This window comes from Trichoplusia ni, chromosome 6 (genome assembly GCF_003590095.1).
Source record: "Trichoplusia ni isolate ovarian cell line Hi5 chromosome 6, tn1, whole genome shotgun sequence".
In the NCBI taxonomy this organism is placed as follows: Eukaryota; Metazoa; Arthropoda; class Insecta; order Lepidoptera; family Noctuidae; genus Trichoplusia; species Trichoplusia ni.
The window spans coordinates 12,812,389-12,837,741 of record NC_039483.1 but is presented as its reverse complement, the minus strand read 5'-3'; the positions used below and the strand labels follow the sequence as shown (position 1 = coordinate 12,837,741).

Genomic DNA, 25,353 nt, shown 5'->3' with positions numbered 1-25,353 from the left:
TGCCGAGGAACGAAACTCTCGTGAATTATTATTTTCCCTGCCTTTTATCTAATAGTAAAATGAAGAAATAAGGTTACTTATCACAATTTATTTTTGTTTTTAGTAGTTATCGCAACGGTTTATATTTCATCGTCGCATGATGTAGGTAAACAATCTAATTATTCTACGCTATTATGGTCAATTCAATCAATTGCCGTGTATATTGCCTGTACATACAACTTAATAATAACCAAGGTATATGTATATACATTTTATCATCGTTGTCTCTACATTACGTGTTTGCCAAGGTACCAACACACCGTTCATGACTACGGTATGGTAATAAAAGTAATTGCAGATAATTAGTATCGCTATTGCATCAACACAATCTAAGTGACATCAAGAATGTTATCGTTTCCTCATGTTTGACGTTTCACTTTTAATGTTGCAAGTGGGCAATGAGGTTGTCACTTATCATATGTTTTAATAGAGATTGCTCGTTTTTGGTTTTATTTACGACTGTTGTGTGTCAAGTTTGGTCCCTATGCTGTGGCTTGTCAACGCCATGTGGACCTCTTAGGGTTATCGCTGCTGCTGGTGTGGCTGGAGCTGGTGGTGGTGGCGCTGAGCGTGGACAGGTCGCTGGAGGCGCGCGCCGAGCGCAGCCGCGGCAGCACCGGCACCTCCTCCGCCTCGGGCGAGGTCGCCGGCTCGCACGCCCAGCCCAGCGCGCGGGCCGCCGACCACACCGCGAACACGAATGTCAACATTGTCGGGCTATCGAGCCACGCGCCGCCCGCTGCTCCTGCCCGCACCCCGGCTACGCTCGAGTAACAGCCAAAACATCGGTCCGAGTTCACACAATCATTCACCGCACAGTCACATGTAACAGTCAATCACTGATATCGTAGCAAGAGACCGCCAGCAGCGGCATGGTCGCACTCGGCGTGCACGTGCAGCGGCGCGCGGCGGTGCTGGTGCGCGCTTCACACGCCCGCGCGGCTCGTACTACACTGGGCTCGGCGCCGATCCGCTGGCACGCGCTCTATACTATGCACTCGTGTTATCGTCATTATTGATAGTTATTAACTTGACAACTACACGTTCACATTGTTAATACATAAGACAAACAGTGATTAAACATTTTCGAGGCTGCTTTAAGTGCGAATTGTTTGCTGTTATTGTCACATTACAGGCTTCTAAATAGGTTGTCTGATACAATAACACTACGAATCGTAGATGGAACTCACGTTACGAAATGTCACTAATAGTACAAGCAAACGTGCGTGTAGAATAATGTGTGCATCGCGGACGGTTATGCGTGACGCGGCCGGCAATGTTGACGTTGCGCGGCGCGGGGAACGTGAGCGGCCGACGTCACTCACTGCTTGGCTCACCCGCGCCGCCACTCACTGAAAGGGCACGTTCTATATTTATATTTGACCCACAATTACATCACTCTTACAAAATAATATCACCGCGTCATTTATTAGTCCAGTTTTCGAAACGTTATCACTTGTTGCACGCGCGTTTCGTGTCGGCGGCCGTGCCGTGTCGCTGCAAGCGACGAATCGATCACGACGGCTATGTCTGAACGGAGGTGCGTGTCAAGGTGTGCAGCGCGCCGGCAAATCGTGTCAACGTCGTTTCGGACAGGAGCACCGTCACAGAGCATCCTGCGGCTACCCGGCGGCCATGTTGGTACCGCCATTTTGCCGGGGGTCGAATGGGGCGAGCCGCATGCGTACGGCGGCACGCAACTCTCGTGTAGGAAATGACGCAACTCACTATGCCGTTGCCAAGCCGAAATGGTGCTTATTGGGTCTGCATAAGACCTATTTTAATGTGCTATGCAAAGTGCGTTCGTTTATAGGTCAAGCGAAAACCTAACGTCTTCACTGAAGCTTGCTGCGAATCACAACCACTGAATTCGATTTAATACATTCGTGAAGCTTGAAAGATAACAGTTTCATAACATGACAATGACATTTTACTAGAGGACAAGATATAACGACTTGTCTATTGATTTGGTAATGCAGATACAAAAAGTAAATCGCTGAAAATTTGCAGTATTAAATCAGACACCTTTCAATAAACCTGAAGTTAACTGTGAAAAACGTTTCATTACCTTAATAATACCTATAACAAATATATATTTTACTCACGATATTTTCTTCATAGACACAATAACTAATATTATAATTTGATACTTTATTAATTAATTAATGAAAAACGTCAAACGTTTTCCACCGGATTGTAAAACAGGCGTCGGAGCCTACTAGTTCAGTTCCATTTCAAGTGTACTAGTATCGTAATCTAATTAGGGGTGGCTACAGTACAGTCGTTATGTTTTATTAGTTTGTCGCGTAGGTCGTGCAAGGCGCGTGAACTTGACCGCGGCGTCACTGCCCTTGCGGGATGCTCTCGACATCACATCCGTGGGAACATTTGCATTGCCATCATATCCCGGATATGAACACACGTTTCGAAGACTTTCCAACGCTTTTGATGTTTTATTAAGCTATCGTAGTTGATGATGACGAATAACTACCAGAAATGTTGAGTAGATTGATAAATTCATTGTTTTTCATTTGTGTGGTGTTCACTTTTTGGTAGAATTAGGTAAGGTTGTTAAAAATATTGGGCATTATAAATGTGTGAGTGGATTTAGCGCAAACGGAAATATATGCAGATAATATATAGGGGAAGTTCGCGAAGCCATAATAAATTATACAACGCAATTCTATTTTATATGGAACAAAAACCAGCTATGAATATACAAGATGATAGAGCTAGATAATTTATATTATAAAAACGAAGTAATTACGAGATACAAGCCTTCAATTTATATTGCAAGGTGACCATCACGTGATAAATATGAATCTCCATAGTTATGACATCATAATTATTGGTCTATTGAGGAAAATATGAGAGGTTTTATATCATGAATAAACTCAAAAGGTTCATTAACATCAGAAAGAGTTATCGCAACATTCTGTGTTGATCGAAAAGTTTATTACGAACAAAAACCGATGAATAAAATATAGGTTTTCGCTTCATCTGGTGAGAAGTTAAAACGCTGTTCAAATACATTTACATTGTGTTTATAACTAAATTGTTGTTTTAATCATGTTTGCGGATAATAACTGAACGAATATTGTTCTAAACACCTGCAAAAGCTTTACAGGAACGTAGGAAAATCCCGGAAGACTTTTCAACCACAAAGCTGACACATTCATGCGAAAGGGGTAAATTTTCCTTATTTTTTTGAGGAAATCCATGATGATAATGACAGACAATCCTTCTAAAGCTTCGTCACTTAAATTGGCGGTGTGTATTGCACGTTAGCGTAGTCCACACAATACCTGTTACCTTGGCTCGTAATGGCTGCCTCTGCCCACCATATTATTACGCTTGTGGCCAAAGATAATTACTGTGGGATTGCACGTAGATGCAATTACGCCGTACGTCCGTCGCTGATTGTGCTCTGTATTATGAATGTGCTCTACAGTGCCTACGAAGACGTATAATAATGTAATTAGCATTGTTGCGAGCTAAATCTTCATACACTGGCTATGGAATTATCTTGTAGTTAGGTTTTAATTTAGAGCATTTAACTCGTAACTTCCTTGTTGTTTCCTGGCAGATGAATTGCAAAAAAACTCTACGTTTTTTGCATTTGATTTCACTTCATTTTACTAGTTGGTAATGTGATGGCCATTATCTAAAACAAGTATAGTCAAGAATGCTAGCAATTTTATTAAAACAATGATATTTATAGATTGTACCCAAATCGCCTTTTGAAGTTAACATCTATACCCAATGGACAGTAATCGTGGGGCTTCACAAAAGCTATCGATTATAACATTTTAATGTGGGTTTTCCGGGTGATAATCCAGACGGAACTCCGAAACAAGTGATCGCCCTCTCTGTAATAAAACATGTCGGGGGATTTTAGGCTTACTGCGTACTCCCACTGTGTTCGGGCTTCCCATAATCCTATAATATCCCAGTGCAACTTGCTTATTCATTCTTCCAGATCGGTAATCTTGTAGACATGCTTATAGCACCCTGATTATACAAATGTTAGCTATTTTCCACGATTTTTTTCTTTGTGGTATAAATTCAAAAGGGCAATTGGTAAGATATTGTGTTTTTAGTATTGAAATAAATTCAGGACTGGATTAATGCATGGGATATTGTTTCCATTCGCTCACTTTTAACAAGGTCTACGTATTAATGGAAGATAGCAAAGTGCATAAGTAATTTGTTTCTAAAGCGACATGCTACCAGCTAAAAACTAGCGATTATGGATTGTTTTGGTGAAATTTATAGGTTGCAAGGCCACAAGAAACCTTTTTGCATGCTTTGATATCTTAGATTAAAGTTTCATTGCCCAGTACCTCTCGCAAAATAAATAAACCCTTAAAAATCAATAAAGCTAAGTGAAAACACGTTTCTTATAAAACGAGTTATCGCGTTATATGAAACTTGATTACGAAGCGCTGCCGCTAACGTGTCGCTATCACGGTTGTATCGTAGGGTAAGCACTAAGCAGTCATTGTGTGTTGAGAGGCTAGGAGCTAATCGCATTGGCGACGACGAAGCCCATTACGATGCAATTATCTGCTTGCCACCAGTAGTCAGTACAGTGCTCTACAGAATCGTTGGGACACACGTTGCCTTGTTTCACATAAATGTGAAGAGTTGGCGTTTTTCTAGATTGTACAAGATTAAGGTTTGGGGTAAGTGTTTCTTTAAATGTCGTGGCTGCCTTGTGATCCTTTGAATAGATATGTGTGCATGTGGTTGCAACCAAACTGTTCGAAGTCGCAGGCAAGTAACTATTTTTAATCGGTTAATAATCTCTTAATCGCGAAGTATAAAAAAATGGATTTGAAACATGGCATCTGAGTCACGGTCGTCGGAGGCTCAGCTGATGGATACGAAGTACTTCTTAATGCTTCTGAAAGAAATACTACTATGAGGCAGAGATTATAACTAATTTATCATCTTATATAAATACAATGGTTTCTTTTTTTTATTGATTAGTTGAAACCTTTCGTAGACTAGAGTTTTGTATTTTATCAAGGCAGGCTCTAAAATGCAAGGTTACTCACATCAAACACTGAATTAACGAGTACAATGTCCTGAATAGGAAACGCTTTCAAATGTTAGTATTTATAGAGATTATATAAAACTTTTGTTTGTCAATACAAGTGCTAGAGGCAAATAGCTGTTATTTTCCTATAAAACCTGATTGTTATGTTAACACACTTAATTGAAGATAATAATAGTGTAGGAGATAATAGCTGTGAGGTATATTATCATGATGGATATATACTAGATTCAATCAAACGCAAAAACATTGTACGTCATTGATATATTTGTACGCATAATGTTTTCAATGCACACGTTTTAAATTACCTAATATTCAGTAAGGAGGATTTTTTTTTATTCATTATTTATCAATTGACGAATAAATTTTTGAATAATTATAATCATTTTAACGAGGTGTTTTATAATTTCATATCTATTTATTTATTGTAAGATGTATCATTATGATGAATAGTGGCTTTCGAACTAAGCATCTTGGAGTAAGATAGCGCGTAGCCACGAACTTTCTTAGTTAAAAATTTATGAACAAGGATAATTCCTTAATTAAATCATTTTAACAATTCCTTAATTTAATCTTTACACAAAGAAATGCGTACTATTGCAATTGTAGAAACGAGAAAGAGCGAGATCTGTAAACGAATAGAGCAGCGCCTGTCTTGCACACATGCAGCAGCATTGCGTCAAGAATCTTAAGAATTGGTAGACCAAAAACCGTTCCACAAATACTCGTGTAAGAATAATCCCACCAAAAACATTAAATGTAAAAAAATGCCAAGTCTCTCGATGCAGTCTTTCCATCGTAAAAAGTTTTGAGATCTCATAGAAGCCAAGTCCTATTCAAAATATTTTGTAGTTATAAATCAACATTTAGTAATTGTATCAATAGTTTTCTTTATATTATAATTATAGTGACTTGGCAATGAGCACAAGAAGAAACAAATAAAACGGCATATTTGTAGGAGTTGAAAGTTACACACACCGCATGCGTAAATATTAATATCACAAAATTAATTTTCTTTTGGTTTATCCGTGTCGTCCCAACCGAATTTCGGCAACGGCAGTCAGTCTTAGTGTACTCTCGATTCATTTACTTTCATAAAGCGATGGCCCGTAAGGTATTCTTAATTATTGTATTGGAGCATGTAGTCGGTAGTGACCATCATGATTCACACATAACAAATAATCTGATCACTGGTCTCGTCAGTAACATTTGCACATAATTCCAGGCATCAAGCAGCTTTTAATTTGTGCTCATTGCCAAGTCACTATAATTATAATATAAAGAAAACTATTGATACAATTACTAAATGTTGATTTATAACTACAAAATATTTTGAATAGGACTTGGCTTCTATGAGATCTCAAAACTTTTTACGATGGAAAGACTGCATCGAGAGACTTGGCATTTTTTTACATTTAATGTTTTTGGTGGGATCTCATTTATTTTTTGTAAGTGTATTTCTTTCTTTTTTTTTAGGTGTCATAATTTCTAGGACTTCAGCTACTGCTTTGCTTAGAACCCATTCTCTATCTCTATCTCTTTTGTTTCTTCTCTGAGACTTCGTTACTTCAAATGTAAACAAGCTTAAACTTATATATATATGCATATATATATCTACTAACTTACAAACTATAGCTAAACTAAACTAAATAACACGTAAAGTTCTCCGAATATCAATTATCACTACAATATTTTTTAGTTTCGAAATGGTTTTTCATAGACAGGTGGCGCTATCAAATGAAAATTATCGAATTATTCTGAAGTACTACTTAGACTGCGCTTTGTAACGAAACCATAGCGCGATTCAGACACGTACAACGCCATCTATCGAGCGCGCATACAATATTTATCGCAATACAATGGAGTTTTAGCTTTATTAATTTAATGAATTATGAATTTTATGTATTAATTTGTATTAATGATAGTCTGTGTATTACATTTATATTATTCTTTTCTATTCTATGTATGTATTCATCCAATTGAATAGGTACTTAAACAACGAACAAAGTTAACAATGCAGTCAAAATCCATACATAATGTTCTTGCCAAACCGCAAATATAAAATTGTTTTCTATGGCATATTATTTTTTAATGTTTTTATAATTTTTCCTTTATATGTGGCTAAGGACCTATCTTGGTGCAAAATTTGAAGTTTCTAAGTCTGGTAGAAGTACCTTAGATTTTTGATGATCTGTCAGTGAGTCAGTGAGTGACAAAATGGTGTAACTTTGATCGACCGTAACTCCTAAACCATTAATTCAATTGGCATGTAATTTCGAACTTAAGCTTGTTCTAATGCCTACTATTATTCCCCGAAAAGCTAAACTCCTAGCTTTGTCCACGTCGAAGATAAAGGGGGGGCGAAACAGCCGCGAATCGCTTCGAGAAAAGATGGTACGGCCGTGCCCGTTTTGCTCGAGACTTGGCAGGGGCACTGCCGTGCCCTCAGAAACAACCTCCTGTATACAGTTATTAGTAACAAATCTCGATTTATTATCGATATTAACAATACCTTATCTAAATGAGTATCGTATTGGTACAAAATATTAATGTTGTAACCAAATCAGCTTGATCTTAGATCTTGATAACCGAATTACAGCGTGGATAGTAATAATTCGAATGTTTAGTGAAATGAGGAATGCGGAACTTTGAATTATTTTGGTATTTTGTGTTGACTGACCATTGAAGTTTAATATTAGCAAATACAAAAAGAAATATAACGTTCAATTTTACAAATAACAGGCGACGTGGGATAAGAAACAACTCAAAGTAATACAGTAGTTTTTGTATTGAAAGAAATTAAACCATCCAGAAAATTGCAAAATTGTATAAATAAATATCTTAAAAATAATAAACCATATATACTATTGCTGAGCACAAACCTACCGTATAGGTGAGGTTTCATCATCACTCTAGCTCACCCTCTCGATTTCAGATTCCAAAATATTTAGAACCATGGTTTTCTGACAATGTCTTCCTTCACAGTTTGAAATATTAGTTTCAGAAAGCGTTTAGTTTCATTGGTACTTAGCCTATGTTGAGATCTAACCTGCACATCGTGCATAAAAATCTATGAAGGTATGAAACCTTTAATGTAAAAAGACATCTAGGACAAAATATCGGTCTCTATAGTAACATAGTCTCTTTATATTACAGAATATATTAAAGATAACTCAAGCTCCTTATTGGATACTTATTTGAGGGGAACTCGAAAGTTTATTCATTATTTAGAATCGGATTACACGTTTCGCGTCAACTTTATTGATCTATGTATATTTGTAAACTTTGTTAATTTATGAAAAAAACTTTATCAATGTTTTCTTTAATTACTTTTTTCAACTTGGAAGATAATATATGTACCTACTAATTAATATAATCAAAATTTTGTCCCAAGAATCGTTTAAAAAATTTAGAGATTTTTTGTAATAAATGAACTCTACTTTTTCAAATTGATTGACAACGCACTGTACTGAACTAGTAATATGGGTCTATTTCATAAAACATGCTACGTCATAATATTTCAAAGTACACAGCAAATCAAAACAATATTCGTTTGTTTATTTGATGTGACGTCATTAGTTCTGTCTATTTCAGCGTATGAATGTTTTGCATAGCTGCTCTCATTGACCTGATTGCATCGAGATCAACAGTGTTACGTGTGTTTGTCACCGTATATGGAGTTGGAACGGTATGAATGGCGCATAACGAAACCATACCTACATTATATACAGTAGGTAGGTAGGTATATATAGTAGGATGACATAAGGAACTAATGAAATCGCGATAGAGGCTTGTATCAGCGGGAAGTCAATGTTAAGTATGTTAATAACAATGATACAACATTATTTTAAATATTTCACAATGAGAAAAGAAAGATAAGCAAAACGCTTCGTGTGAGTTAATTCACAGATGATGGATTCCTAAAGATGATTTTTTTTTCTGGCAATCTATCACTTACACCAAAGGGTGCACAGATCACCGTAATCGCGTTAATCAGAAATACTCGTTATGATAAACCACAGTTTTACCTGTAGCCAAACCGAAGCGTATTAAGGTATGCAAGACTACACGGTCTTGCCACATACAATTAAGCAAGGAAAAATATGATTTAAACAGAAACGCGAATCAGTATCTTTATACATATACGAGTTTTGACGTCAAAATTCCGAAATTCCGTAACAGTTTACGTTATAGTTACCGGGTGTGATGCGGGTGGTCCTCCTGACTGCTGCTGCGCTTTCTCTTGCGTCGGAAGCACCAGTCCTGGCCCATCGCATCACAGCGCGCGCGCCGCGAGCCGCCCCCGCCCAGGGCTCGCTTCACGCCGTACCTTCCATGCTTAATATATACGCACAACCTTCAAATGAGACAGGAACCCGTTTCTAACATCACATGCTTCGCTGCATACGATTAAGGTACTTATATTCGCTGTAGTTTAATAAATATCGTTGTTCTCAGTTCAAACTTTCATTGTTTTGGTTGACTTTGATCGTTGAGATTACTGTTGGTTTTAGAAGTTTTTGCTATAGTATGAATACGAGCTTCCGATGAATTTTCTTGTGATCAGTATTAAGATTCAAATAGGAATCACTAATAAAGGTAAATGAACCGAGAGACGACTTAAAAATACTTCAATTAATCGAATCTAAAAGTACATTTGAGATCTTTAAAATTGGCTTAGTATAGGATAGTATAAAAGATAAATTTGTCTGCTGTAAAGCAAATTGCAAACGACGGAAAATCGATTTAAATCCGGTTACAATGTTTCTAAATAAAAAGTTACAGCTGCCGGCAGAACGCAGTTTATGGGAAAATAAGTTTAGCATCGATCCTGGGATAAGGGTTGGTTGCGTCGCACATTTTAAAAATATTACAAAAATAAATTATTAAAATGGAAAATAATATTTATTATAATGCACGCTTTTCACAATCCACCCTAACTAATGATGTGACGTGACTGTTCACATTTTGTATTATTCCATAAAATATTACATTTCGGAGAATTTGGGACTATTAGGTTCTATTCAAGCAAAATATTTTAATCCAAAAAGGATACATTTCAAAGGTCAAGACCGGTTGCACATAGAGTATCGTTGTAAGTACAAATTAAAGTGATATAAATGGTAACATTGATGAAGTAATACATATCTTGAAAACTTTCTTTGGAATCTATGCTTCATCATTTACATTAAATGTCAAATTTATAAATATTTTTTTTTTACTTCCAGCACTTTGTTCTAATTTTTGTATGTGATTTTAATGTCAATGTGTCAATACTGACTCTGACTTTTGCTTATTGTTAATTATTTATACAAATATATTGTTTTCCAATATGACTTGACTCTGCCGAATTAAGTATAAGTACAAATACTATAAGAGTAGGCACATAACTGATTAATGTGGTAAGTGTTCAGCTTTCAGGGCCCAGGAGGAGGTAGATCGACTGTACTTACTGCCGTACTTCTATTACAGAAGCGTACTAAGCTTTTCCATTAACTTACAACACTTCCAAGTACTTAATCTAAAAACAATTTACCGCCAGTAATGGATAAAAGAAGTTTCTTGCTGCGTAACAAAAATAAAAGAAAATTTCCGTTCTTCGTTCTTGTGCATTTACTGATTGTGATGGAGAAAATTATTAAGTTAATTAGTTTAAAAGAAAAAATTTACGTAATTTTTTTTTTAAGAATTAAGTATATAAAAAATATTTAAAATTACACATAATTGAGAACATTATAAATGCCCTTCGGCAAATGCTTCTTAAAATGAAATAATTGTAATTTCTTACGGCAGAAAATATTTAGGCAAACATTAGTTTTTGTGTGTGTTTCTAAGTTTACTTTTTTGGCTATTGATTTAACTTTTGCTTCTATGCAAATTCCAGGATTTCAGAATATACTGATGGTTAAAATTCTGAACTACGTAAGCAATGACTTATAGTGCCTAATTAAAAAAACGATTAACGCATTTGGTGTGTGTTTTAATTAACCATGCCTGATAGTCCAAAACGAGGTTTATACGTCACGTACCCATAATTTTACAGTATCCGAGAACTCCAAGTTTAGTATTATTATACCGTAAGCTCCAAATTTATGATTGAGGATTATTCTGGCAACAAGATAACCAGTCGCAGTCATTGTAAATAATAACACCATATATGTCAATACGTACGTATGTTTATTTATGAATGTTGGATAACAGACGGCGTTTATAAGTATTTACAATCAATCTCAATTTTCGTCAATACATATCGCACCTGTTCTGATACAATTTGATGACAATAGAGATGATCGCTCTGATTCTTGTTCGATAACTTTTTGACTGGCAGGTAAACAGCGCCGACCTTTACAAGTATCCGGTAACAAATTGATAATCAGAACTGATAATCGGAGAAAGGTTTTTTTTTTCGTGATGCTTTTTTAGGGCTGTTCCAAATTTTTATTTATAAACAAAAGAATGATCGTATTTTATTTTTATTTTGGGAGTTTTATTTTTGCCTGAATATTCGCGCGGGATTTCAACCGAATATCGTTGATAATTAATATATACTTGCTAAGTTTTCATCATATAATTCAAATATTCTCAGACATAAAACTAGATATACTGATCAGGTAACCCAGTGGCTGAGGTCACCAAACTCATGCGCGATGTGTCGCGGGTTCAATCTATGCGTAGGACAAGCGTTTGTGTGATCCACGAATGCGAATGTTGCTCTGGGAGTTTTCATGCATGCGACTTAAAGGTTACCTGTAACCTTCTCAATCAACACAATAAATATATTGACTTTGTGAAACGTCCCGCGACACAAGGATTACATTTTGTAGTGCGGGCGTCGTTTCTGCACCAGTTTAATTTGTAACAGTTGTCTATTACAAAACAAATTGTAACATTTTTTTTAAAGACCAATATTTCTGAAATTTCCTAATTATGTACAGTAAGTAGATCTGAATACGTCACTAAAGAGGTCAGACATTTGCTGTATCAATACGTTTTGTGCTATAAACTTCAAACTAGCCTTCAGTAGCAAGCGATCAATTCGTCTCGAAGAAAATAAGTCTATTGTGTCCGAGTCCTTAAGGCCGATCAGGTAAAGGTAAATCTTATCAAAGTAAACGTGTAGATACCTGCTCTTTTGTTACCGAGAAAGTTCTATGGGTAGCGTGTTATGTACTTATATAAACGAACTTGTATTTCTATGTATTTATTTCTATGTGTTTTTAGAGGCAGGAATAGAAGAATCTTCGAATCTTCTCGAGAATAATATTTTTATGAATTAATTTGTCCAAAAATGTATTTAGAAGCAAATCTATAATTCTTGATAATTTGCAAGTGTGTGAAATGCATGATAGTGTTCAAAATTAAATTAAGTTAACGTCTGTTTCCACTTTATCATTTCTGTATAAATTTATTGGATGTTCTATTTTCATTTCAAATAATATTAACTTAGTTATTATAGAAGGATAAATCCTAGATAGATCGTATATTAATAACCTTATTATTAGCAAGACGTCTGTGGCGCAAGAGCTCAGCTTGTGGTTGTTATCGGCACCAACAACCGTGAACGTTCACGAAGCATGAACATAACAAGCTTATGATATCTCTCGATAATACTCAGTATTTTACTTTATAATTCTAAAGATATTTTCTAGAAATAGGTAGAGAGATAAGTGTGAGATGAGGAAGTAATGCTGAAGACCAGAGATGCAACAATGGACGTGTTTGTACTACTACTGAAATAATATATTACGAAATTAATATATTTTTTGGGGTTTGCGTTGTGAGATAACAATAGAATAGAAAAATATAAGAGAAGAAATCTGTGAAGTTTATAAAGAGACATTTTAAATGCAATAATAATTACAATAATATTAAACTGTATAATTATAGGGTTTCATACTCAGAAATGTGCAGAGTAGAGGTGCAAAAGAAGTTCATATGAATTTGTGAATGTCTGTTATCACTGCTTAGTCAAAAGAGTTAACAGCATTGTTAAACTAAATCATTTCCTTTACGCATAAATACATCATCAATAAGATTAGTTAGTCAAACATTTAAACTATTTTTTATTATAAATAAATAAATTAAAGTAATCGGTTCTAGGAATAGGTAGTGAGAATGAAAAAGATTATTGAATTATTTTACGAAATCCAACTGGCGAACTACGTCTAGGTGGTTTTATTGGTTATTGTATCGAAATAAATATTGTACCACGTGCTTTAAAAAATTGGCGAGATATTGGCAGATTTATACCGACATTCGGACAAAATAATGATAAAAACAACTCCAACTTTATAATATCTAAGACCATGATGAAGAAAAGAGCAAAATATACATGGTGCAGAAAAGTAGATGCTTGTATCCAACGGTGGTGAATGTACTGCTGCTGCTGTTGATGATGATGGTAACAAAAAATTAGAATAACTCAAACGAAGATAAAAAAATGGCACATGATTATTTAAACCCTATTATTTTATATCAGTAAATGCATATAGAACGACAACGAATATATATTTTAGTCAGAATTTAAACAAAATTCTCTTTTCTCAAAGTTTTTAAGGACTGAATTCGCATGCCCTGTAAGTTAGCGTAAGACGTGTACTTGTTTATTAAGCACATATTTAACGTACTGAACGAACGCTGAACAATGTAGTTCGGATTTTACAACGTTTTACGGTCTTGTAAAGATTAACATAAACAATGAAACCTAATGAAACGCGTGCCGTTAGTAGAATTTTCATTATTAATAGTCGTATAACAAATATGTCAGTTGACTAATATGTTATTTACCTCATTTTAAACTAACTTTATCAGGAAATTGTAAATTTAATTAATAGTTGATGCAAATTTATTCGCGATATGAAAATTAATTCAATTTAATTAATAATTATCTGCGTTGGGCGTAAAGTGTGGCAGTGTGACCGGATATTTTTGGTGTATATGCAGTTTGTTAAATACAGTGTTATATAGAATAATTAGTGACAGTATACAACGTGTCCCAAAATTCAACGATAAGCCGGCGCCAAAAGGTAGACCTGCTCATGAGTACATAAGGAAAAATAATAAAAAAAATATAACTAGTTTTTTTTTTTAGTTACAAGAAAAATTCAGAATTCCTTTGAAATTTTACACCCATCATGATATTTTGAGCGACCACGATGACAATTTCTCAAATATGCTTAAGATTTTTTTTTATCTTATACCTAAATAGTGCTATTATACACCACAACTCTTAAAAACACCAAATTGCCCGCAGTTTTTACACAAAAAACGTTCAAAATCATTTTTTTCCCTAAAATTATGAAATATTTTTACTCTTAGTGTACTTTGACTCATGGTCTTGTAAAAAAAAAGTATGGACACCACTACGGCAAGTTGTTTTTAAAATTGGCGCAACTAATCAAGATTCTAAAAAGGTATAATACTCCAAAATAACTGGCCACAAACAAAAAATATGTCTACCATTTGTAAACAATACCCAAATTTCTCAATTGTTCTTATTCGTAGAAATCACTTTTACTTTTTGTACAAAATTAGCCAGATGTTGCAAATTCCTAGAATTTTAATGGAATGTACGATAACATTCAAAATTTAGAGAGAGAGAGAGAGAGAGATAGCGAGATGTGTAAGGTAGAGAGGGATAGATAGGTATATTGTTGTATGACAATAATTCAAGTAGAGAGATCATGTTCTCAGCAAGTCAGTACGCTCTGCTCCTCCGTATTGCTTGCGCATATCCGTATTCAATTGACGTAGCTCTCGTACTAACGACTTTTGGCTTTACATTTTGGACTGAATTTAAGTGATCTGTGAACTGAACTGACCTGGCATTATTTTGGACTGTGACATTGTTTTGTGATTTGGACTTTTGCCGTATTTTGGGCTGTTACGCGTTATCATGCCGCTACCATACACGTCGGTAGAATACGCTAACATGCACCTCATTTATGGCGAATGTCGGTGTAATGCTAACGCTGCGAGCAGACTGTATCGAGAAAGGTACCCGAACGCTCAAAGATATCCTGATTATCGAGTATTTATTAATGTGCATCAAGCGTTTTCGGAGGGTCGTTTGCCTTCAGCTAGAAGAAACGCTGGAAGACCTAGATCGGAATGTGATGAAGAAGTTCTCAATGAAATAAACATTGATTCAACTACCTCAGTACGTGCCATAGAAGCAACTACGGGAATCCCAAAAAGTACAGCACATCGAATTTTAAAACGTCACCGATTGCACCCTTATCATTACAGACGTGTGCAAACATTGCTACCTCGGGACTATCCACTGCGAATCGCATTTTGTCGTGTGATGCTTCAAAAGCACCGGGAAGACCCCTCAGTTCCTGGGAAAAATATTATGGTCGGATGAATCAACCTGCAAGAAAGATGGTTATTTAAATCTTCACAACCTACACAGCTGGAGCAATGAGAATCCACATGTGATGAGACAAGAGAAATCCCAATATCAATTTAAGGTTAATTTATGGACGGGAATATTAAATGGAAAAGTGATTGGGCCTTTTGAATTACAAGGAAACTTGGATGGGGACAGTTATTTGAACTTTCTACAAAATAATTTGCCAGAATTACTAGAAGACGTCCCCTTAAGTGACCTTCAAAATATGTGGTTTCAAAATGATGGTTGCCCAGCTCATTACGCTAGTCCTGTGAGACAATACCTAGACCAAGAGTTCCCGGGGCGTTGGATCGGGCGACTTGGTCCTATCTTATGGCCACCCCGATCACCCGACCTAAACCCCCTGGACTTTTTTTATTGGGGTTGTCTCAAAGACAGGGTCTACGCGAAACCGATTGCGACATTAGATGAGCTTCGGCATGAAATAACTCAGACTGCGGCACATATCAATGCAAGAAGATATGCAAGAAAGATAAAAAGGTCCTTTTTAAGGCGATGTCGTGCCTGTATTAACGCCGGAGGAAAACAGTTTGAACATTTACTGTAATGTTAATTATTTAATAAATTAATTACAAAAATAGTTTCCATTGTTTTATTCATTTTTGGAACATTATAATATTTATTACTAACAACATGAACAATTAATGTATTTGGGTATTGTTTACAAATGGTAGACATATTTTTTTTTTGTGGCCAGTTATTTTGGAGTATTATACCTTTTTAGAATCTTGATTAGTTGCGCCAATTTTAAAAACAACTTGCCATAGTGGTGTCCATACTTTTTTTTTACAAGACCATGAGTCAAAGTACACTAAGAGTAAAAATATTTCATAATTTTAGGGAAAAAAATGATTTTGAACGTTTTTTGTGTAAAAACTGCGGGCAATTTGGTGTTTTTAAGAGTTGTGGTGTATAATAGCACTATTTAGGTATAAGATAAAAAAAAATCTTAAGCATATTTGAGAAATTGTCATCGTGGTCGCTCAAAATATCATGATGGGTGTAAAATTTCAAAGGAATTCTGAATTTTTCTTGTAACTAAAAAAAAAACTAGTTATATTTTTTTATTATTTTTCCTTATGTACTCATGAGCAGGTCTACCTTTTGGCGCCGGCTTATCGTTGAATTTTGGGACACGTTGTATAGTAGTATAAGTTTGCGAAGGTTTTTGCCCACAAGTTGGACATTATAGGCTAGTAATAATATTAATAAAATCAATTTTGTATGATCGTTGTAAAAAATTGAAAGGCCAATATCGAAGGGTTATTTTGGTGTGTATTAACTGAAGGCAGACTATTCGTTCTGCTTACGTTCGCACAAATATATACAAGCTCGTCTTGGGCTTCGTAATAAGCCCAAGGGCAATGTGGAAGGAACGAAATTGGATAGAGTGATGAAACGAAAGTCGTCTCTCGTACGAACAAGAAAATATTCATGTTTTATTGAAGCAATAAAAAGAGTTTTGTTGCGAGTCGGATGAATCGTATGTTAGTGTGATCATATCTGTTTTTTTTTAAAGAATATGTTAGTGTTGTGTTAATATTTTAGAGAGTTTTGTGTTTTAGAAGAACTGATCTATGATGCGACGGATAAGGTCCAATATGCTTTATCCAGAACATGATATTAAAAATATCATATAGCATTTGATATAGACAGACGGACAGACAGTCTAGCCTTAGTCACAGGGTTCCGTTTCAACCTTTGGGTGAGAAACCCCTTAAAATATCTACTTATTCAAATCGCGATCCAACTGATAATTTTTTTTAGTTAGAGCCGATAAGTATATTTTAAGAATTTTTCTTTTTCTTGTAGTTTTTTTGTTTCAATGCACAGAAGTTTCATTCAATATATGGCCAGTGTCTGTTTAACCATGTCTGTATAAAGTACAAGTACCTAACAATGGCTACTTCCGCCGATAATATAGAGTGATGTGAACAATATTATATCAAGTTAACCGTCCCTAGAGGGGTGTCCTAGGAAGTAACGATAACCTCATCAAGAATCGTTAAGTGGTTTCAACATTAGCCCGACAGATGCCTCTCTGGGACCTTATCTACTTGACAACAGTGAATTTGTTTATCTTTTATGCTATTTCGAGATAATATTATAAACATCGCATTGAAATACGATATTCTTAAAGAGATTACGATTAAATTTCTTATACTGAAATGAAGTATGGTATGGCTTTCAATCTCAGTTAATAAAATACGTTTCACAAGCAAAATTAAAAATGTAAAATCTTATGAAAAGTATGGTAAACGCTGTAATGTAAGCACGTGAGAGAAACCATGAATATTAAATAAGCTGTGGCCTTAAAAGCCTAATTTAAATAAGACACTGGATGTACATGAATAATACAGTAGTTTTAGAAACGCCCGCGTAAATCGATCTGCGGGAGTTTCTACAAGATGTTTAATTTAACAAAACGGTGCCACGCAGTGATCTCGTCGCTGTATCACGTTGTGTTGCTGCCAAATAAGGTTCCAATACCAAGAAGGTTCTATACGATAACTCACGTTATGTGTCAAGGAAATTCTCAAGCAACAATTGAATAGCGAAAAATATTTACTGTAAGGTCGATGACCTTTTATCACTTTTCCCAAAGTTCCATTATTAGTTACGAATTATTGATATTTGTATCTTAAAATCAAAACATACAAGTTCAAGCTAGACATCGCCTGTCTTATTACAAAATCTTAACATATAACTACTGCGAAACCCTACTATTTATCAAGGACCTAAATCAGATCCTTTTATATTCGCCGGATAAACCGATAACAAAAAAGTAAGCTTTATATCTATGGCTTTACGGTCTATTTTTGCTGGTATTTGGTTAACATGTATTTCTATGTAGACTTATCCTTCGAATATTGTATAACGCATAGGAATATAATCCTTACGAACGATATATCTATACAAAGTGATACAGAATCTTAAGAGAGTTAAAGATGGACGGATCAGTACATAAGCTTGTTCAATGGAAACTATTTATAATGTGTGTGTATGTATAATGTATAATCTTTTATATAAATATTATGTACATATGTATGTATATCACTTTTTATTCAGGACATGTATATTAGAACAGCTAAATTTGCAGCATAGTATAAAGAATTCTGTTTGAGTTCAAAGCAGATTCCTGATAGTTTAGGTTAGATAGCTAGCATGTTAGACTTTCTAAATTGAAACCTCTGAAAAGCACAGCTAGGCACAGGCTCAGCCTACTTGAAATATGATACAGCCATGAGCATGACCTAGTATTCATTCTCCATGCTTAGAATTATGAAATGTATGTCAGTGTGTGTGCTAAGTGTAGGTGTGTGCTGTCAGCTCATCAGACCTCGTAACATCTAATAACAATAAGTATTCAACGGTATCACACTGCCACATTGTTGTCATGCTTTAAACGTATATACACATACGCTATTCAGTAGGTACAACAGTCGCCACGTAATTCAATTTAAACTTCCAGTGCTTACGTCGGCACCGACGTCTACAGTATCCATACGTATGTTAAAATTAATGTTAATGTAGCCTGCCCATAACAAATATGTGGCAGAGGGTTCACACAATGCAACTGTCACGTCACACCAGCCACGTGGTGGCCGGCCGGGGAGGCGACCGGCGCCCGGTTACACCTATTTTATATATATTAACGCTTGTTTATAATAGAAAATTAACATCGGAAGCTCGTGATCGTGTTTAGACGATTTAGGGCGGGAGTCGCGCGTGACTGATCGCGCGGTCGCGAGAGGCACTGGCGCGCCGCCCCGGGCGCGACGTGTGACGTCAGAGCGTGCCTCCGCCCCGCGCATGCGCACGCCGCCGACCTCCAGCATACTCCAAAACTCTCCACGAGGGCCCTCCACCTCGAGACCTCAACTCCGCTTTGGGACTTAATCGATTTTTGAGCTGCAGTTTCGCGGAATCGAGTACCTACTCAGGTATACCAGCCGAACATAGCTTTGTTTCTTTTTATCGAAAACCGATATTATATCGAGTTTGAAGAGGTCAAAAATATTTCATATTCATCAATGTGCCTGTCGTTAGAAATCTTTGAATAACGTAAACTGTGGATTATCTTGGTTACATTTAGGGTAGAGCAGAGATACCTTTGAATTCACAGCCCATGACGTACCAATGTGGGATAGCCATGGTTTAGCAATATTTTTAGATCAACGACCCCATTTATACAAAGCAACAAAATTTTAAGTTTCCCAATTAATGTTGGGAATAAATAAAGGCATTAGTGTTCCGCCAGGTACACCTACGCGAATTTGGCGTGAAATTGCCTATTAATATTAACGCATTTACGTAGCACTATGGGTGTCGCTACGCGGTAGCTACGAAGCTACGCACGTAGCCTGTAGGCCGCATTCCTACGTGTAGACAAATGTATGCGCGTAAGGCTAACATTACGAGCTTCTCCATAAAACACACATGAAAGACTATAATGAAAATAATGGTAAAATTGAGTTTTTTTTTAATGAATAAAAATCACACCCTTAAACATAGAAAGAAAACAGTTACAATTCTTAACAGTTAAAAATGCCATTCGCATAGCCTTAAATACTGTTTTATAAACAATTGCTTCTCAAATCATTGTTCAGCCAACAAAAGCTTTATATTTATGAGTCGTCAATACCCAATCAGATTTGTGTCGTTATTTCCTAGCATTACATAATACCCTTTCAGATACAGCCTTTTGATAGCGACCCGCGACCCATATAATAACCACGCTATTTAATTAGTTCCGTATTTTCTTTATTTAAGGCTATTCATCGTGTAAGGCGATCAAATTCTTTTGATAACATCTTAAGAATTCTTCCTTTTAAACATCCTTATATAAGACGATACTGAAGTAATTAATGATTAGGCTAATTAAAGAGGGCCGTCTATCAAAAATAAGTTTTATTGGTAATATTTTAATTTTCGAAGAATTCTTTTTTGGATATACTGGCCAATGAGTAATAAAAAACTTATTTTAAGTAGGTATTTATTCGTATTCCTGGAGAGGCTTTTACCCAGATGTGGAAAATTTATAGGCGTGGATTATTTATTAAAGAAAGAAATATTTTCTAAAGTTGACCCGTGGCTTTCGTATCCGAGTTTATACTGAAATAATAAAACAGAAGCTTAATAGCAAAGTATTTTACATAAACCTAAGAATACAAACGTACATCATTTTCATTGCATTCCTTACAAGACAACTGTTTGGATGAAGGCGGTAAAAACGTTGATGGTGCTTAGGTATATTAAGAAAAAGACAATTGCTAACACTATTTTTACTGAGATCCTTACCTGCTTAATTCATAGGACTGAAACTTTAGGACATGGCACTTAACCGTTAGACTTGCGGCAATTTGAAAATATTTAAGTATAGACAGATAGATAGATAAAGCATTTATTCAGTACAAACAATAATAGATGCAAAGAAATTGACAAATAAAAAATAAGTGGGTGCACAATACAAATTGCAGCAAAATTAAAACTAAAAAAAGGGTTTTATAAAATTACATATTAGATGGTAGTGCGGTAGAAGGGACTCCAAGAAAAGGAGAAAATAATAAAAAAAAATAGGGCGCGGTTCAGTGTGTTTGCACCGAATGGGAGTATACGAAATAAAAACGATTTTCGATGGTTTCATCTAATAATGTAGTTTAAGATCGTTCAGCTGCACATCATCAAAGTGTCGATTAACAGCGTGAGAGGTTATTATACTAATAGCTATGGTTACAGCGATGGTTAGTTGACAAGGGTGTGACGTCACATCGTGCAGATTCCTCTATCATATTAAATACCTTTCTCACCTACGCTTAACATGGTTTCAGGGAAAATTATGTGTGAAAAGGGAAATTTTGAAATAGTTTTTGTAGTAAGTTTTGAGATTTATCGGCAAGAAAAAATTATATATTTAAAAATTAGTTTTTACCATTTTCACGAGCAAAGTTTATTCTTTAGTGTTTAACTGTTTTCATATTTTAAAAGTTTACCTGCTGGTCAACACGACATAAATAACAAAGTTACAAAATATTTTGAGCTTTTAAGTTCATAGGTTACACATCTAAAATACAACCTTTTCCCTGTTATTACTATTAAAAATGTTATATCAAAAAACAGACAGATGTGACAAACAGAACAGACAAACCCACTATAGCAATATTGCAACGATTTACATTAACACAATTTGCTAATAACTAATTGATCACTAAGCCAAGTGATATAATACCTTAATCAATTAATCATTATCGGTAAGGTAAGCCGAAATCCACGTTTCAGCTATCCGCCCTGTTACCGGTATTTAAGTGTCTTTCCATTTAATATTTCTATCTCTTTTCAACTAAGATGCAGCAACGCCCTCTCTCCTCGGATCAATTTTGTTTCAGGTTCCAAGACAGTTTAACATTTATTTAGACTCGTTTACTTCAAGTACTAGAAATATGCATAGCTGTGAGATGCTATGTTTTGATGAATATAAACTTACTGCATACATGAAAGATGCTGGGTTTATTTTTGGAAAGTTTATTTTTGAGTTGGTTCATATTTTACGACCCCTGTCATAAAACATGTCATCGTTTTTGGTAAGGAAAAATATAATTACACGTAAGTTTAGTGTGATACTACACCTAATAAATGAGAGCAAAAGCACGAGTGTATAGACAATTGTAATTTTCCTTATATTATTGACTACCTGGTTCCCGCGACTTTGTCCGCGTGGTTAGAAGATATAAGTTAGGAATTTATGAATGAAAACCTTCGAAGATTATTTTTGTTCCCCGTTTTTGCCACATTTTAGATTGTATCTTCGTTCCTATTAGTTGCAGCGTCATGTTATAGCCTAAAACCTTTCTCGATGAATGGTCTATTGAACACAAAAATATTTTTTTCAATTTGAACCAGTAGTTCCTGATATTAGCGCGTTCAAACAAACAAACTCTTCTTAAATGCAAAGCTTTATATATTAGTATAGATGAATGACGAAGATAAAGAAAATTTAAGAACGCACAATGTCATACCTCCTTTTGTTCTTTTTTTCTCATTGTATAAACAGTGTTGAAATACGTATAGAATACCTGAAATCGACAGCAAATATTAAGAACTACGTAGAAATATAAGCGTGGGGCTGCCACTTTGTATATTGCCTTATTGTCTGCAGCTAAAGTAGGCTGCCCTATTTTACCCCGGTGTGTCGTTACAGCCGACAACGGCTGGATATCACAATTATCATCTAATTGGTTACGATGCTGCAGTGATACATCGACAACGTGTAATTAGGGAATTCTCTTTATGGTTGGTTTACTTGAAAACAAAACTAAACGAACACAAGAAACTATTCAGATAAAGCGTTATAAATTATTCGCCATCGACAGTTTCCTCAGCATAGTTTTGCAAAAAATATCCACAGAACGCAAAAATAAGATATCATTTTCCACCCAATAAAACCCCATCAACCGCAGTTATAAGCCAAAAGTAAAAAGGCGAGATAACCCAAATAATCTTTTGTTCGTTTTCCCTTGTCCCGAAGCTAACCAAGTGTGACGGAGCTATTGTTATGCTAATCGAAAGCGAACTCTAAAACTTGCATACAAGTTGAAAAGTCTTCGTAAAGTAAACTAGAGATGTGCTAGGTGTCCGACATTAAAACTGCCATCAAAATGTTCCAACGGGCTTGCATTTCGGTTGTAGCGAGGTAAATCTCTCTGCGCTTTGTGAATTTCCAACCGAGCCCCAGCTTTAGGTGAAAGGGACGAGAGCACTGACTGACGTTGATCAATAATGCTATGTAGGTCTGCTACGCTACAGCGTTCCTACCTTAATAATAATTGTGGTGGAATTAGATTTAACATTTGCCATAGTTATAAGGGGTTGCATTTAATGCACTCAGAGTAAATGCACGTCTGAGTGAGTATAGTATTAAGGTGACGCATGGCATGTTTCATAATAAATTAACATAAACAATAAACATAATAAGGCAACATAATTCTATAAAGCAACATCTATAAAACCAGCACAGCAACATTTCATTTTGGGCCGTAGTAGGTACATATCCCATCAAAAATCTGATTTTATATTTCGCTACTTCTGAAATCCTGATTAAATAAATTTACCGTAGGGACAGGTCCCCGGATATTTCCCGGCCGGAGGGTACGGGCGTGGAGCGGGAGAGGCGGGGGCAGAGCAGGTGGGCTTCTGACGTCACACGTGTGACGTCAGCGCTGGGGGCGGGGCTCGGCGGCCGACGACCCATACTCTTCAGCCAAAGTCCGTAAAATGCAAACTAACAACTTAACATTGAAAACACTGACTTATACAGCAAGGATAAGGTTTAAAATTGTTGCGCATAATTTGTTGCGGGAGATATCGAGCTTTCTTTATAGAATATCTTTCAGAAGTCATAAAACCAGTATGAGTGCACTACGCTACGTCGATACAATTTTATTAACTCACAGTTTTGTTTACTTTAGTATGCGTTGTAGGTTATCTGATACGGAAAATTTGTTTGTAATACACAGGTTTATAGAAGAAAATAACTGTCGTTCAATGATTTTACCAGCAGAAAACTATTGTAACTATTCAAAGGAATAGAAAAGAATTAGTCGCGTGCGTGGTTCAGCAATACAAAGGTCAGGTTATTATTGGTACTATTGCCATTAAGATAAGTAGGCGCTTATGATGGTTAACCTTGTGTTTGGGGTCTCTTACTATTGACCTTAAGTTTGACGTAATTAGTTCCTACGTAATCTACCCTTTAGGACATTTACAAACATGATATTTAGCCTTGAAACATTGCGTTGCGTTACAAGGTCCAATAATAAACGTAATATTAGTTAGTATAGAAGCGAAATACTTCAAAATGTATTGTAAGAATCCCATCAAACGCGAAACTAATAATTCTCACTATAGGTGGCGCTTAACCAAAATTACAGTACAGCGCCATCTAGTTTGTGTTGCAAGAACTTGGACGTTTGCCACATGGTGGAAAAGTTTTCAGCGCCGCTCACTGAAAATGAAAGCGTTTCCCGCCCGGCTTTGCAGTTTCTCCGTTGGTTGTACAGATGGCGTTTCGAAGTACATTTCTAGGTAAAACAAACTTGAGTAGAACCTAGAGAAATAATAGCTTTACAAGTGATTCTTAGTGTTAACGGTAGGTGGCGCTAAATTTTGTTGATATAGGAAAATAGTTTTTGTCGTATGTTCATTTGAGATTTAAAATGAATAAAACGATTATTGAATGCAAAATGTATGTGATAACATTGTTTTTAGTCGGTTAATTTACTATTAGGTAGAATTGCTATACATAGTATAGCGTTCAATCTATGAGAGTATTCGTAATTCATTAAGTAAATTTATGTGAGTTTACATAAAACCAAGCAAACTTTATCGATAAATATGAAAGATCTAAAATAACATTGATTTCGGAGAACGGCTATTAAGAATAAAATATACATTGAAAAATCAACTTTCCACAAATTCGTTACTAAGGACACAAAAAAAAAATTGTCGGTTAAAATAATGAAACATGATACTTAATTTCTTTTCGAGAAAAAACTAGCAAAGATTAAGAAAAACTTTAATGAAAATCCTTTGTGAAATGAAATGAAATTAGCTTTTAGAACATTAAAACGTTATTTGAAGATTACTTAAAGTTTTTATACTTTATTAACCGCTAATTAAACAAAAGCTATACCTAGGCTATCTGAGTCATTATATTATATATCAGGACCGTAGTTCTGAAATAATAATAATTGAATTGATACCATTAGTTACGTGTTTTTTCGGGTAAACTTTAGTTTGTGTTTTTTAGTCGGACTCGATACACTGGTGATATGATAAAATAGGC

The 25,353-nt window shown here is 35.5% G+C and overlaps 2 protein-coding genes across 13 annotated transcripts in view; both read right to left on the bottom strand.

Moving 5' to 3' along the window:
• Nucleotides 1-25,353, bottom strand: part of LOC113495472 (carbohydrate sulfotransferase 11-like) — a 602,728-nt gene that overhangs the window by 213,288 nt on the left and 364,087 nt on the right. The window lies entirely within an intron of this gene.
• LOC113495462 (cAMP-specific 3',5'-cyclic phosphodiesterase) overlaps nt 1-25,353 on the bottom strand; it is a 301,983-nt gene that overhangs the window by 60,644 nt on the left and 215,986 nt on the right. For 2 of the 10 annotated variants that reach the window (XM_026874197.1, XM_026874200.1), the window contains exon 1: nt 553-2,108. The exons of 6 other annotated variants lie outside the window; for them this stretch is intronic. In XM_026874197.1, coding sequence (XP_026729998.1) covers nt 553-749 — 197 coding nt within the window. In that variant the 5' untranslated portion in view covers nt 750-2,108. Of the gene's footprint in view, nt 1-552; nt 2,109-2,144; nt 2,985-25,353 lie in introns of those variants that run through there. 2 more of the 10 variants (XM_026874198.1, XM_026874199.1) reach the window with 2 other exon arrangements.